General features: G+C 40.0%; 1 protein-coding gene across 1 annotated transcript in view; it reads right to left on the bottom strand.

The window, feature by feature from the left end:
• The window catches only part of brinp2 (bone morphogenetic protein/retinoic acid inducible neural-specific 2), a 345188-nt gene that overhangs the window by 99643 nt on the left and 228374 nt on the right, over nt 1–17171 (bottom strand). Inside the window, exon 5 of the mRNA XM_084732412.1 lies at nt 2444–2549. Within this exon, the coding sequence (XP_084588538.1) occupies nt 2444–2549 (106 nt within the window). The remainder of the gene's footprint in view (nt 1–2443; nt 2550–17171) is intronic.

Here is a 17171-nt window from a genome sequence, read left to right as displayed (position 1 = left end):
GTACACTATGTAGTTAAGTTAAGTACGTTACGTAAGTTATCTTTTGTACTAAAAGTAAGTTAATGTTGACTTTTGTTTGTACACGGGACACAAACTGCAGTCTCCTGGGAGAAAGTCTTGTGTTTGAGTGACCCATCTAAAGTTTTCTGTTTGACATGAAATGACAAGTGAAAAACAAAAAGAACCTGTGATAACATGAAATGACTTGACTTGTCAAAAGTCAGCAGTTAACACAACAGCTGTGTGCACCGCTCACAAACTCTCCCAAATGGTTTTGGGTCAGTTTTCTATCCTCCATATGCCATGTGTCAATCTCTAGTTCAGAGGGAACATAAAAACACAATCTAATTGAACCACATCATCAGTTGGACAAATGTTAAATAAGCCTGGAAATCACTGTGCTACTACTTTGTAGCATGCCACAACATAATCGGTTGATAATATTACTCCTGCATAGTCCTGCTTATTTTTTACTGCACATGGTTTGAGTTTTTGGTGTAGTCAGCAGATATCCATTTACGCTATATATGGAAAAAAAGTATAGATAATAAAAGATTCTCATTGTGGACTATTTTCTGACATGTAAAAGCCTGCTCAAATGTGATTGGTCAGACTACTACCAGATTACAAATAGAGACCAGAATGCTTCTGATACCAAAATCTTTCCCTCACCTACAGTCTGCATTCATGTGAATAAATCTGTTTATTCAGATTAATCCTGATATAGAAATAGTGTTTGATTATTTTTGCAGAACTTGAGCATGGACTTAATGCCAAGAGTGTGTGTGTGTGTGTGTGTGTGTGTGTGTGTGTGTGTGTGTGTGTGTGTGTGTGTGTTTGGATGCAAATAGGAGGTGTTTGGCTCCTTCCAAATACCATCAGGCTGTTTCATGAGGAGCCAAGCCGACCTGCTGATGCAGTCGTGGCAGAACACCTCAGATGTTATGAGTGCGGGCACAGCCTCATTTCCCACATCACCAACACTGGCCATTAGTGCTTTGGACTTACCAGAGTTCAACTAATGGCTGCTCTTCACTGTAATCTTAAATAGTTTATATTTTTATCAATATATGTACTTTCCACAACATTTCCACACTGCCAAAAAATAAATAGATCTTCACTTGTGCACTTGTGAGATTCAGAAATGAGTTGGTGGATGTTTTTTTGTTTTTTTTTGTGATGCTGGCTTGTTTGCCACTAAACTTGGTAACAGTTTAGACTGTAATGATATTATAAACAGTTATAAGGTTTTTATTAACATTTTTAAGCAAACACATTTATTGACGTCAACTACCTCACCTACAGTATCACTATTAAACCTTTATTCAGGTTTTTTGTTGCATTATTAAGATTTCTACATACTTCATTAAGCATTTATTAGCAGTTCTTAGCAGAGTAAAAAAGACAGATATAATAATCATTTACAAAAACAGGTAACTGTTAGCAAGTGCATAATAAGGCATTAATTAACCTTAATAAACACCATTCACACTTGAGATCTAGTACCTCCAAAATTAATAAGTTAATAAACTGTTAATAAGTGCATAGTTAATGGCTAATAAATGCAAATGAAGAACATACAAATCTTAATAAAGCAACAACAAAACCTTAGTAAAAGTTTAATGATATAAAAGAAATAAATGTATTTGTAATGCTATTATAAACAAAGACACTCATGAGACTTTGTTAACAGTTTATAGGCTGCTTGAGAATGTTAATAAAAGACTGCTCATAAATGTTATTATCAACACATGTTCATAAGCATCTTGTAAGGGCCTTGATACCTATTAACACTCATTACAAGCACCCTAATATTAAGTGTTAACCAGCCTTAGAGGTTTCTTATTCCACTGCTCTCTTCCATCAGAATTATGTGGTGATAAGTCTTAATCAAACAAGACGGCTAGCCCGCGGATTACCACTTGAGCTTCACTTGTGTACTGAGTGTTCGGGTGTAGCTGGAGGGGTTAGGCTGGGGTCAGCGTGGCCAGACACGGCCCATCTCCAGCCTGGTAAGATAACAGATTCCCCATGAGACTGAGAGCCAGCCAGGCAGAACAGACATATAAACTACTGCAGCGTAAAGTAAAGGGTCATCCCGGCCAACTACTACACACAGGAGGTGAGAGGCTTGGCAGGGTGGTGGATGGGGGTGGTGGCAGCAGTGTGTGTGTGTGTGTGTGTGTGTGTGTGTGTGTGTGTGTGTGTGTGTGTGTGTGTGTGTGTGTGTGTGTGTGTGTGTGTGTGTGTGTGTGTGTGTGTGTGTGTGTGCATAAAAAACCTGTCCCTTCAGTGGACCTTTTCTTTGGGGCTGTGACTGTGTGTGCATGGATATAAGATGAGTGTACGCGAGAGAGAGAGAGAGAGAGTGTGTGTGTGTGTGTGTGTGTGTGTGTGTGTGTGTGTGTGTGTGTGTGTGTGTGTGTGTGTTATCCAGCCTTACCCTTTAGGTGGATCTTATTTTCCGGGCTGTGCACCAACACCGAGCTAACTGAGTCCAAGCTGTCGTAGTTACTGCAGCCGAGAGGGCCCGTCCTTGTTTCGGTTACCTAGGAAACAGAGGAAGGACAGATCTATTTACAATATATGTGTTTTTTCATAATGCCACATTAGCAGTGAATGAGGCAGATGTTTGTTCCCGTTTTCTGGCAGTCCAGCACACAGCTAGTGGCAGGCAGAGCGTGTGCAGGCAGGCAGGCAGGCAGAGGACTGGATGTGGCAGAGCCCTCTGACAGCAGAGAAAACTCTCGCCATCTTTCGCTTTCACTCCCACACCTGCAGCCACAGCTGCCCGCAATGTGCCTGCTGTCTCGTGGAGAACAGTGGAAGGGGAGGGATGGAGGGAAGGAGGCGGGGGAGAGATGAGAAATGTGAGGTGGAGAGCAGGAGCAGGTGTTTGTGAAAGATGATTTAAACTCTGAAGCAGCAGAATCGGAGATACAAAGGGAAGGTCGCATTAATGCCTTGAAGCAGACGTGTGCTGCTGTGAGGCTGGATAATAACCACTGATACGTGTGTGTGTGTGTGTGTGTGTGTGTGTGTGTGTGTGTGTGTCTTTAATATCTGATGCACATACAGATCTACTTGCTTTCAAACACACACACATACAATGTTACAGATGTTCTGCAGGGTCACATGCAGGCAGAGTTACATTGGTTGGAAAGAATTACAACACCAATTCCAAAGTTCAGACACTTCAACTGGGTCAAACTGATTAATTTTTCTTCTTTTTGTGAGTACACACTCATTTTGGATTTGATGTCTGTAACACATTCTAAAACAATCATGTTCACCACTGAGATACATCACCTTTTCTCTTAACAATAAACAAGAACCAGTAAGCATTCTTGAATAGAGGACACTAATTGTTGAAGTTTTGAAAATGAAATTCTTTCTCATTCTTGCTTGATCTATGTGACAGGTGAAGACAAAGTTTAATCCTTTCCCCAAACGTGTGCTCGTGTCTCACGTCTTTCAGAGACGCCGCCATCCAGACTTATGAAACACAGAGTTTTGCTCTTCTCAGAGCCTTCTGCACACCCTCAACACGTAGAGAAAAGGAAATCTTGACAGCCCTCGCTATGGTTGTTAACCTATGATTGGACAGTTGCTGTTTGGAGGTGGGGCTTAGCGAAAGGTCAGTTGTGCCTTAATGTCACATGCTGCCTGGGTGCTTTTCACTACGTTGAATTTTGCCTCCTCGTCTCCTCTCTCCTTCGTCGACCCGGAAGTCATTTCCCCTTTGCCATGATGAAGGATTTTCCAATTGCTTAAATGCACCTGGAGGAGACGAGGAAAGAAGAGAGAGGAGGCTTCTGGAGAAGCTCAGAGCGAGGAGGCGCCGGTGTATCCTACGCGGAAGTCTTTTATCAATTAAGGGGTGTGCTGTATAAATGACGCACTCTACATTATCCTGAACACAATAAAATCACTTTAATTAGGCAGTTTATTCTCACAGTCACACGATGAAACGTAATATCATGCACCATCAGTCTGTGCGTGATGTGTCTGGCACTTTAGGATATAAAGGTGACTTTGATGATCACTCAAAAAAAAATAAGTTAAACAACCAAACCCATGCATATATTAAATGATTTAAAAGAAAGAAGTTTAAACAAATTACAAAATTAAAGACTACTGTGTGTTTTCAGAAATTGTTCATAAGTAAAGCTCTTCTGTGGGCATCCAGCTGCAGTCCCTTTGACAGCTAATACAGCTGTGCAACACGTCATCAGTAACTGACGTCGCTTCGGAATGACGCTGTGGAACGAGGATGTTTCATTTGGGAGTTTCGTCTTTTCCTCTCATCCCTCTTTCATTTCCACGCTGGATGGAGCTAAGACGTGAGGAAAGGAAGCAAGCGGAGGAGACAAGGAGACCAATTTGCCGAATGAAAAGCACCCCCTGTCTCACTCCGTGGCTGCCTCCTACCTAACAGGTGTGGCTGCTCAGTAATTGAAGCACCTATAAAGAGGGGGAGGGGAGTGCACTTGACTCTCTTTCTTCCTCCTGGCCTGTCAGCAGCAGCAGGAGCTGCTTGTTGTGTGACCTCATGTAGTTACTTTTGGTTTTCTTTCAGTAGTTCAGTTTTTCATGGCTTTATCTCTGTTGTTTTAGCTGTAGTTTGGTTATGTTATGGTAGAGGGGAGAACCCTGTTCCGACGGCCCCATGTGGGCTGGACAGTGGTGGCTCCCCTTCTTTTTGGCTGGCCCGCCAGTATTTAGTTACTAAAGCTTTTGGCCTTTGTGTTAGTCACATTGCTTGTCTACCTTTTTTTAATAAAAAAACAAACAAACATGTTTTCATGCAAAGCTTGTTTGATTGTGTTCGGCCTCTTTGGTACGAGCTAACTTAGTGTATCTTAACACTTGAGAAACTGCTGAAATATTTGCCCACGCAGTTTTTCATAAAGTGGTGAACCTCATCCTGTCCATGCTTGTGAGCAACTGAGATTTTTGTGGATCTCCATTTCATAACCTATAATGATACTATACTATACTAACCTGTTTATCTGTGGAATATTCCAAACAGGTGTTTTTTTTGTTGTTGTTGTTGTTTTAGCATTCCACAACTTTCCCAGTCTTTGTTGCTCCTGTCCCAACTTTCTCATGGTGCTGCAGGCATCATATTAAATGTATATTTGCAAAAACAATAAAGATTATCAGTTGGAACATTAAATATCTTGCCCTTGTACTGTATTCAATTTAATATACACTGAAAATGATTAGCAAATAACTGCATTTTGTCTTCATGTCCCTACTCTTTTTGTAATCAGGGTTTGTACAATTGCCTCGACTTTAGAAATGTTATCTGCAGTATTTGCATGACTTATATAATAGAGCAATCAACAAGCACAGCACACATTTTATGTTTTTTTTTTGTTTAAATCATAACTCTGGAAAGAGGAAAAAAACAAAAAAACAAAAAAAACAAACAGTTTTTTGACTCCAGGACAAATTTGAGCTGTTGCCCCTGTGACCTCAGGTCCTCCCACTCTGTTTGCATTGTGTGTGTATCCTGTTGCCTTTTGGTATTTATAATGTTCAAATAGCAGACTACATACAGTTTGTCAGGGATATTGTATTTAGCCCAGAACCCCAGACACTAACACTGCTCTGGAGGACCGTCCTGCCCCAGGTCTGGTGTCAGATAGTTTGTGGTCATTTGATTATGTATTATGCATCATGTCTACTTAGTACACTGAAAGAGTAAAAGTTTGAAAACTGGATTTTGACACAGGGCTGCTCTGTAAGACAGAGATGCATGATTTAAAAGAAAATGCAGGATCTATCTTATGATTCCAGTTATGATACATATTACCACATAATACATAACGTTTATATGATATTTACACTGGAACAATTTTGTGATCAACCTTAAGAGGTGAATACGAGGTGTTGCACTTTCAAAATAAAGCAGTTCAGTTAGGTTTAGGCACCAAAACTACTTGGTTTAAAAGACTGTGGTTTGGTGTAAAATAACTACTGTCTTCAAACAATTAACAGTGACTGCTGGTCTCATACAAGAACCCAACCTTGGTCTCCTGTGAGAAAGTCTCACAGATGTGAAATTCTTGGGTTTTGGCTCCTCGATACTGCAGCAACAACAATAAAAGAACAACAATATAAAAGGCAATAAAATGGTACTAAAAGAAAACTATAAAATAATAAGAAGAAATAATATAATTTGCAGCGTATGTAAGGTGTTGCTTGTGTAAATGTGCAAATAAGGATATTTATATGTACATAGTCGTAGCTGTGCACTCACAAACACGCACAAACGTACAAATGTGTGTAGTGTGCATGTGTCATCATTTATAAGCCTGGTTGCCTGGTGGTATAAACTGTCTCAGAGCCTGCTGGACAGCATTAGCGGGAACAGTCCATAGCTGGGGTGACTGGGGTCTCTGATGATGCTGTGGGGTTTACAGACCTCCTCCCTACACGGACTTTGCTGCTCTTTATGTTGCATTCGTCCTTGTTGCTTTGAAAGTTGTTCTGATAGTCACAAAAGTAACTAAATAAATAAATAAATACAGAGACAGTTTGTGTCCATGTAGATCAAACTATTTCATAAACTGTTGGGCTGAATAAATATATATATGTATATAGCCAAATTCTTGTTTGATAAGTTAAGCTAAAATCCAGAAATATTCAGTACACCAAGTGAGGGGTCCCTGCTCTGAGACTCTGATGTGACATTATTGTTTGTTGCAAATTTGAACTGATTAAGAAAGTGGATTGTGACTATTTTTCTTTCAGTTTGCATATGCAATATAATGTTCAGGGCCTGTGAAGGATTTGTATATGTGTGTGTGGCTTGGTGAAACCAGTGGCGAACCGTGGCTATTAGAGCTGGGACTTCAGTTTAGCCAAAATGTTGCCAGACACACCAAAAGGGCAAAAGATTTTGCTGGAATAAGTGGCAGGCAGCCAGGCAGTTTGTGACAACAGAAGGTCACGGTAGTGTGTAGTTGTCACATGTCAAACCCAGTAGAGGGCAGCAAACACCACACGGTGACAGCAGAAGATTTCTGTTTTTAAACCGTAAATAACAGTAGATAACAGCCATTTACTCTGTTTTCCATATGAATAAGTTAGACTTAATTTTGTGTTTGATGGTGTAATCTGTAATAGTCGGACATGAATAACTCTGAATTTATTTTTATCATTCTTATTTCCCCAGTTCTGTCTGCTGACCCGCACTATTGTAAGATGCTTTGATAAAGAAGATTCAAGTGTCTGAAACTTCTTCTCTGTAAAACATGGAGACGAACACAACCCAATCTCCAAAAATAATACAGTCCTTTGCAGATCCTCCTCCACGCTGCAAAAACCTGCCTCAAGGAAGGCAGCGCTACAAAGCTAGCCACTTAGCAACAGTGTCTGTCTTGTCTACTTCATCTGGAGACTACAAGAAAAGTAGCACTGGCCTTCAGGAGCTGTGGCCTTTCTCTGCTTAGAAACAACCACAAAAAACTCTTTCAGGACTGTAACCCTTTCATTTCTGAGGCGAACTTGATAGAAAATGAGGTTAAAATTAGAATTAGAAGATGACAGCCTCATAATTAAATGAAAGACTTATTTAAATAATTTGAAATGCTGATATGTTTGGACTTCTCTGAAGGCCTTGAAGGCCCCGAAGGTTCCCCTCTGGTTGAAACAACTTCTGACCACAATATAGCCACGATCAACATTAATCCCTCATAATGATTTCACATTCCAATGATTCAACCACATTACCACTAAAACAAATTCAGAGTGGATCACTGCAGAATGATGCTCCTTCTACGTCCCAAAAAGCACGAGTAGACATTTAAGGAAAGGTCTAATAACCCTCTACACACTTCAGGATGCAGGACAATTAAGTCATCATGTGCTTGATATCCTTAAAAACTGAGCATTTCTGCACGTTTATCAGAACTGTTGTATTTATAACTTCCTCATGCACCCTCACTCTTCTTCTGTCTATCTCTATGGACACAACAAAGAAGAGTAAACCTCACTAGCAGTTATATTTGTCTCTTAGTAGGAACTAAACTGGTTTTATTTGTCCTTGAATGAGAAAACACTCAAGTTGTTCTCAGAGCTGAGGAGATGCCGCTGGAATTTCTGCTATCAAGGTCAATGAAATATTCATTGTAGCACAAACATCTGACCTGGATATTAGTGCCTCTAAGATACATGTCATGGAAAACATACATAAACAAAATCCTACTTGACGTGTTGTGTAAGATGCACTGCTGCAGGGCTGCTAATTGAGGAAAAACATAAAGCGCAGACACGATAATGAGAAAAACGTGGAAGAAGAGAGATTAAAGTCAAGTGGATGAATGGAGAAAGGGCAAACATGTGGAACGAGACAAGAAGAACGTGAGAAATAAAGACGCAAGACCAGGGGAAGACAGAAAGACAAAGAGTGTTAAGAAAAAACGAGCAAGGATACAAAAAATAGTTAATTTCCAGAGAGAGTGCAATTAGAGTAAGATGGATATGAGGCCATTTTCCATCTGAATCACGCAATTTGGCAAATGATGCAGCCTGTGCGAATTCTCTTTCCCCAAAATAGCCTCGTTCCTCCCATCATCACACTCTGCCTTGCATTCAGATTGCATCTATTATCAAAAGAAATGGAAGCTAGCCTTCAAGGCGCCATATAAGATACACATCAAAAACATCTTGAGAAAAATGGACGTCACTGAGATGTAGTTAAAGATTAGCGAGAGATAAAGGCGAGATTAGCGGAGGGGAAAGGGGCCGTCGTGGGGTTGTTGTTAAAGCCACAGATGCGGGCGCAGATTATCTGTGCTTGAATAATGAAAAAGACTCAACTGTTGCGTCTCATTCATGTTGCTGCATCAGCTGTGGAACAAAATCAGTTCTCTGTTCCAGTTAAGAATTCATTCAGAAAACTGTGTTCAGGCTGAACTGAAAGGGAATTCTTGAGGCAGAGGGTTGCTTATGAAGGCAATGCAAAGATGCAAGTGGATGCTAACAGGAGCGTACTCGCTTTGGATGTTGCATTCAAGTAAAGAGTCAGCGAGAGTTGATTGTGTTTCAGCTAGATTGGCGAATTTGCACTCATGCTGAACTTATATGATTCCATTTAATAAAGACACAGAAAGAAAGCTGTCTGGAGGAAAAATAACACACACACAAAGTATGTTGCTAGCTAGCTACAGCTACCAAGTGTCCTAAAGAAAGGTGTTTGTTCCTGAGTGTCTGAAAGGAAATGTGTTTATTCTGTCTCAAAGAAATGACTGTGATGTTGATTAAACTAATAGGCAGGAAGATATTATTTTGAAAATCCATGAGGTGAAAAGGGAGTTAGCTTTGCACCCATGTGTGCACTGGGAGGTACTGAGACAAAGTCAAAGTGAAAGGAAACTATTGGATGCTTACATTCAGTTGGATTTTGTCAGAAAAAGAACTTGATATAACAGTTAAAAGACCATCAGGAGCTGAACTGTTTCAGAGCAAGAAATGGTTAAGCTAAACTCACAACAGCACCGATAGTGCTACATGTTAAATTGTAACAATTGGCTGTAACTTTATATGTACAAAAAAAAGTACCTTTCTGCCTGTCTACACTGTAAAAAAAACAATGCGCTGAAAAATTGGTTTATTATGGGGCTTTCTCTGCTGGCCCTTTCAAAATCAAAATCATATATATTTTTTTCATACATAAATACATTAATGTGTGTCTGAATGTGTCTGAATTCAATTACTTTTTCAGTAAGCTGCTATATATATCCAGAACGAATATTATAATTTTCTTAGGAGGCAGAGCTGGGAATTCTTATATGTCTGAATGCTGTCTAAACGCATCACAGCTCTCATGTTCATTCGTGGATGTTTATGTACATTTTTAAATAATGCATGAAAATTTACCAGTGTGATGTATCAAGAAAAGATTAAAAAAAAAAAAAAAAAAAAAGAAAGGTGGATGCAGATTAGCAAACTTTGCTGTTTGGACCCCTAATGATCAGATTAACAAAAGGACTTGTATTTTCTGTCTGCAAACAGTTTAGCAGTCAAACTCTTAAAATGCAATAACCAAGGCAAAAAATGTACTCTGAACACACCTTTAAAGATCATTATTGTTATTAGAGCCGCTGTGTTTTCCCATTTCTGTTCAATAGTCCACAGGTAGAATTTCTTTGGGCCAACACCTGGTGGCCATTTGAGGAACTGCATCTCTGTCACATCCGCATCGGCTTCAACAAGGTTGCGGTTTCAGTCATCTTTGAACCAGACATGATACTTCAATCTCCTCAACCTTCAAAGTAAAAACACTGTACTGCTTGGTTGTTGCTCGGTTGTTGAACTCCTCCTGCAGGCTGCCTGCAGACAGCACCGCACCGACATAATGATGCTGAACTTTTTTGGGGGGGAAATTCACGATCACAAACTAGAGATTCTCTGCCCTGTGAATGAACTTTAGAGGAGTGGATTATGCTGCGGGAGTGGTTTGTTTGATACTTATTTTCCAATGTGAAAACTTGGATTTAAGCAGACCACAGTCGAATCCATGACAGGCAAGAATACTAATGCTTCGTTTCAAGCCCACAGAGAGTGACAGTTTCACAAATCTACAGCATGTTCTCAGTGTCAAAGTATCACTTCAATGCAAGAATTTCATGTATTTTTCAGTTATTACTTAATCCCTTTTGGCTAATGTTAATTGTGACTTTTTCCATTATGATTTATATATAGTTCTGTAAACCTTATACTTGTCTTTCTTTGTTTGACGACACCATGAAAGCTTCAGAGCTGATAGATATCCACCATATTACACTGAATACACACTGGGCTTGTTTGCAACTCATGTGAGGAACTTCAGTGATAATCCACCTGAGAGCTGCCACCCCCGTCTCTGCCTTTGTTCCAAACTCCCAAGAGCCCTTCACTGAGTGGATCGTTCAACCTGGACCATTTCATTTTTAATGTTTATACAACAGTGTGCTTTATTCAAACTTGGCAGAGTGCTGTGTGTTTTCTTATGACTGGAAAAGCTTTTTTTTCCACGTTCACATATCAGCTGGTGTAATCATTCACTGTTTCTTTATTGCTGCTGGGTAAAGTAATGCGTGCATGTTACTGTTTCAGCAGTCATATTCTGATTACTGATCAGAGTAATGAAGTAGAAATACTTTGATACTGTACAGTAGAATTTTCAGGTATCTGTACTTTATTTCATGTACTATTTTAAAACATATCTGTACGTTCTACTCCTAACATTTTCTAAACAGGCCTGTGACCTCAAGGTGCTGTGGTTATCTCCTGAACAAAGGAGCAGCTTGTCATTAAAATGAGAATAGTCTGATCCACTGTAAATGTCAGCCCACCTTGAGTGAGCCTGTGTCGAAGCTGTTGCTATTTCAGAGCTAAAAGCTAACCCCCTTCAGCAGCATTTAAGACAGGGGAACTTGGCTTGGATTTTGAGGAGCTTGCACCGACAGAAAGCCTCAACTGTACAGACACATCACTGCTACATTCACTCTTGACCACCTGACTTCAGCCCAACACTGTAGGGGTTTGCATTCCCATTACAACAGGGCTACTCGCTTGAAGACGTGTCTTTTAAGTGAAGACAAGCTTGAGCAGCTATATATAGCGGTGGATAAACTGTGCACATACGTCTCTGCGATAAACATGCTGTTTCCTTAAATTCTTCACAATAAAAGTCCCCTGGTGTTTTGTCATTGAAATTATGATGCAGCACAAACAGGAAATGTTTTCATTCGGTGGGTTTCATCAGCAGTAACTTAACACGACTTTGGCATAGCTCAAAGCAAATATGAAACTGCAAAATAATGCAGATACCTGAAACCACAAACAGCGAAAAAGGAGAGAAACTATGTTCACCTCTCAGTACTTCTGTGGCTTCTAACTGAATCTCTGTGCTTTGAAATTTAAATAGACTTTTAACATTGTCTTTCTCTCTACTCTCCTGCACACACATGAGCTGAGTCTCACAACACTCACCTGTTTGAGTGAGGGGGGAAAAGAAGGGTCATCAAAGGTTGGCCACGATCGCCAACATGTCACCGCATCCTGCTCGGAGTCAGGATGGGCCCACTTTGGCCCCACTCCAGAATAGGCACGACTCAGTGCAGCTCGGCGCAATAAAAGTGGTAGTGGAAATGCAAATGTGCATGGCATGGTTTGACTAGGCCCAGCCAAAAAGCACCAGTGGAAAAGCCCCATCTTTCTCTTTCAGTGTCTGTCATTTCAACTGCACATTTGCATGGTGACGTTAGCAGGAGGGAATACTGGAAAAAGTAGGAAAAGTAGAACCAGAGTCAACTTTTAGAGAAACACAGCACTCCCAGCTGCGTCCTCGCTCGCTTTACTTTGTGTACCCAGCTCTAAAGTCTGCGTCTGGCTGCAGTTAATGCTGCAAAATTGCAACACAAGAAGCTTCGTTTTGTTTGTGTTGATGTGTTTGAGATGGAGACAGAGGGGCAGAGAGAGCACGCTGCATGCAGGGTACATATTGCATGGGTGGAGAGTCCGCTGAATCAGATAAATAAACTGTTATTTTCTGATTGTTTCACAGCTGTTATGCTCTAAGCACAAATAAACAACCCCCACATCTCCACACAACCCTGTAGATCCACTGATTCTGTCTGAATGTGGCCTTCAGAGTGAATTATCATTACATAAATCCTGATCGCAGCACTGTTCATCCAGGAGCTTATCAGTACCTAAAGAGCTGGTACCAATTTAGTACCAGTTCTTACCTGTGTGTGTGTGTGTGTGTGTGTGTGTGTGTGTGTGTGTGTTTCTGTGTGCATCAGTGTCTCATATAAATTATTCTTCTGTGTGTTGTCCATTAAAACATGCTTCTTCATTAACATGAGCACACACGCTATAGCTAATTTTGACCTCACATACACCATGATGTTGCTGTAAATACTCACTAGCTCAAAGTTATATTAATCTGTAGCTGTAGTACAGTCAGTCGCCAAAAATGCACTATTTTTTCCTGTTTCAGCAGAGTCCAGTTGTTTTTTTATTACATACTTTCTCGAAAAAATTAAACTAGACATTTGTGACCCATTTTAAAGATACATGTCTTTAGTCAGAGGACATGGGCTTGGGACTGAGGGCCACAGACGTGGCGCCCAGTCTGTGAGACAGAGAGACAGACTAAGTTGCAAACTGCTGGATTAACTACCCAGAAGTAATTTCTCCTGCTATATGACATCATCAAATATAAGTTTGCGACCATAAAGGAATATGGCAGATTAAAGTAACAACTAAGGTGTGAAGATTTAGATGTGAAATGATTTTTCAGGAGCATAAAGCTTTTACTTTTTATTTCTACGACTGTATATTGGTCAATAAAAAACTTTAATTTGTACAAGATAGTTTTCAGTACACCATGATGAGGTTTTATAGAGGAGTAAAGTGTCTGACTGCAGTTTCCCTGCTGATTTTGGCTCTTGACAACCGCAGCGCCGTGGTAAAAATACTCTGCCTTCCTCTGCATCATACAGAGGCAGTTCCTCTCATTTCCATACAGCAGATTTCACACAGATGTTACACTCGAAACTCAAAAGAAAACTGAAATCTAAACTGGATGTGTGATTGAGGTTCCTCCACTTTATTGCTGCAGATAAAGATAATGTATTTCCCTCCCACCTCCCACTCGGCGACGCAGTGACACAGAGCCCAGAGGCGTACATGGACACAGGTCAAGTACATCCCACTCAGTGTCGCTTCCTCTTGGGTGATGAGTTGATCTGGCAGAACGCGGCGCAGCAGGTGGCTTGCATAGCAGAGGTCCTCATTTAGCAGAAACATGAAAAGGATGCTCTTCTCCGAGTGGGAGTCGCTGTGTGTTTGTTGCGTGTGCACTTCAAAATGTGTGTGTGTGCACGTCAGGGCGGGTGTATAAAATCACTGGGTGTTTGCAATTGCAAAAGAATGAGCAGAGCTGTTTACCTGTCAATCTCCAAGGAGAAAAAGCTGCTTTATTTCAGTCACGATAGACCAGTAATCAGCTTCAATTGTGCATTTTTAGTTTTTGGATATTTTTATGTGAATGTGAAACGAACATCTTAATTCTGAGAATGAATAAAAAAAAGAAATACCTGGTTGGTTAAAGCATTAAGGAGATGAATTCTTACACTCTTAGAAATACATGCGCTGTTACATGCCACAGTGTGTATGTGTTGCTGAGCTCTCCTCTGTCCAGGTTCTGCCCCTCCTCCCCCTTGCAAGTTGCAGTGATTGACAGCAGCTGCAGCCACTCTGCAATCAGGACCTGGGTGTTAAAAGCTGGGAGAGTGCAGCCAGTCGGGCTTAATGGGCCATTATGTACAGACACACACACACACACACACACACATACATACACACACACACACACAAACATACATACACACATACATACATACATACATAGATATCTCCATTCAGGGGGTTCTACTGAGAAGGTGTTTTATTCCAAGACTTTTATCTTGAACGTACTTGGGGGGTTCTAAGGAGAATCTTTTAATACTCCAAGGATTCTATCTACAACCCACCAATGGGGTTCTGCCAAGAACACTTTTATATTCCAGAAGTTTTATCTAGAACCCACTCAGGCAGTTCTAACATGAAACCTTCTATATTATCATACAAAGAACCCTCTACAAAAGAGTTCTTCAAAGATTGTAACAATCCTTTCCATCTCAGGGTTCCACCAATCATAGCAGTCCCCCAAGTGTCACACATGTACATCTCAATGAACCAACTCAATGTTGTATCATGTTTTTGTATTTTTATTCTTTTTATTTTGTCATGGGTACTGAAAAGAACACAAGATCTGTCATTGTTATCGACTTTTATGAAAGCTCTGTGCACTTTTATATTTTTATCATTTTATGCTTTCTGTTGTGAGAGTTGTGACCCAAAGGTGGACCTCTTCATTTACAAATAAAGCCTGTTTTGTAACCCTGAGCCTTTTTGGTGAGTTTACTTGGAGCACTCAAACAGAGTGTGGTTTTATTCTCTTTGAAAGAAGTTTAATCATAAAAAATAAATAAATCGCAACTGTTTTTGCATTTCCACTTGCTGTGTAAAAGTCCAAATTGATACGTTTTCAACAAACATTTGTAGCTTTGGATGACACTTCTTATATATCATTTGCATTATGTTTTTCTTAATATCATATATGCGATATCTTTAGAGGTTCTCTGGGCATGTCAGAGTACTTGGAGTCCTGGAAGTAGACCCAGAACATGCTGGAGGGTCTATACTATATATCATGTGTGAGATGTCTCGGGATCCCTCAGGAGAAACCGGAGGTTGTGTCCTGGTTAGCTTAGCCTGCTGCCACTGTGACCTGGTCCCAGATAAGCAGCAGAAAATGGATGAGTAGATGGAATGAATAATAGATTTGAAGAAGATTTTTAAAGCACATCAAAATACGGTTTCAAATCTCAAGTATTTCTCTATGACATTAAAAATACATGACTCAATAAGCAGCAATCAAAGCTAAAGTTAGGAAAGAGATGCTTTTAGTCATTATTTATGAAGAGTCTAACAGTCAAAAGCTCATTTATGTGCTTCATCGGGACTGTGTGGGTGTGGTTTGATCAGATTTGATTGACAGCTGCCTCAAAAGCCCCAGAACTGTCATCAGATTTTGATTTAAAAGTTGTTAAAGCCCAACTGGGGCATAGAAACACCATCTTTTTCCCAACTAAGCTGCCAACAAACCAGTGACAATAGTATGGACAAAAACACAAATATACACATCTCTGATGTAAAACTGTTTGAATGTTGGCAGGAAATTGTGTGTTTATTGGACCCCCTCACTCTTAGTGAGAAGCTGATTGAGAAAATTGATTTTGCAGGTCATGTTGTGCATCCTGTCTGGAATTATGTTTGGAGTATTTCTGGTCTTTGTTGTTTGTTTGTTTTTTTTATTAGATAAGACTGAGAGTTGCACAGGAAATGAGATGCAACAAAGGCTCAAACCAGGCATGTTGTGATTACTTGGTCAATCCTAAACCTCTCAGGCCTGTGACTCACCTCTTATTGTCTGACAGTCTCTCACAGTAAAACACTAACTGGCATGTTTCAAATGTCCTCATTGGAGCTGATTACTTTCACCAACAAGATAATGATTGTGGGTGCAGTTTGTTTGTTTATCTGTCTGCAGGATCACAGAAAAACTACCAGTCCAATTTTAATCAAACTTGCTTAAAGGGTGCAGCATAGGCAAAGGAGGAACCCATTAGATTTTGGAGTGGATATGAATCACAGGGTGGATACACAAATAATCTTTCACTTTTTCTATGGCAAAATTAACTGAAATCGTCTTGCATGTACAAACCTCTTGTAAATAAAAAAAAGGGAATGGTGTGCCAGACCAAAATATACAACAAAACATAACAGCCACCTCAAACGTTAATTTTTCAAAGACGGTATAATTTCAATAAGTCTATGTAAAGGTTACTGTGGGCTAGCATAACATGTGCATACTTGCTAATTGTTTCTTCCAATACATTAGCTTTTACATTCATGTATACTGACTTTGTTGTTGATTAAACATCCATGCAGATTGTCCTCATTTGAGGCAGCAGGATTTTGTCTTAAAATGTTTTGCAAGAATTAATAACAGTCTGACAACTGCCCTGTACTTTCTCTATGCTTGTATCAAGGTTGTAAAATAAGATGTGTTCACTGTTTGATTTGAATAGATTTTTAAAAGAAACTTTACTTTTGTGTAATTTTTGGTCAGATTTCTGAAATTGTTGTGTGACTCCTTTGTTCCTGAATTTCTTTTAAGTCCATCATCTTTGTCTGGACCTAGTTAGAATGAAAAGACTGGACTTTTGTCATCGGTGGAGGACTGTGTGCTCCTTGTGTCCTTGTATTTTTAAATGAAATGCTTTTGTAACCCCTTCTAACTAAAGTTGACATTATTAATGTTTCATATAAAGATGCAGAGATCCTGGAATGGTCAGTGTTTAGGCTTGATCTGTGGTCACTAACAAAGAGTGTTCCCGATGAACCCTGTTTTGAGAAAAGGGTTCATCGGGGGTTCTTTGGATGAAATTGGTTCCAATTGGAACCCGTAGTCTTGCAAAAAACTTTTTTGGAAATTCTTTCATCATGGGGTCTTTGTACCATAATATAAAAGGTTCCCAGTAGAACCCCATGAGTGACTT

Source organism: Lutjanus erythropterus, chromosome 12 (genome assembly GCF_056507025.1).
Source record: "Lutjanus erythropterus isolate fLutEry1 chromosome 12, fLutEry1.hap2, whole genome shotgun sequence".
NCBI classification, from domain to species: Eukaryota; Metazoa; Chordata; class Actinopteri; order Lutjaniformes; family Lutjanidae; genus Lutjanus; species Lutjanus erythropterus.
Note: the sequence above shows the minus strand (reverse complement) of the source record. Positions and strands in the feature narration are given on the sequence as shown.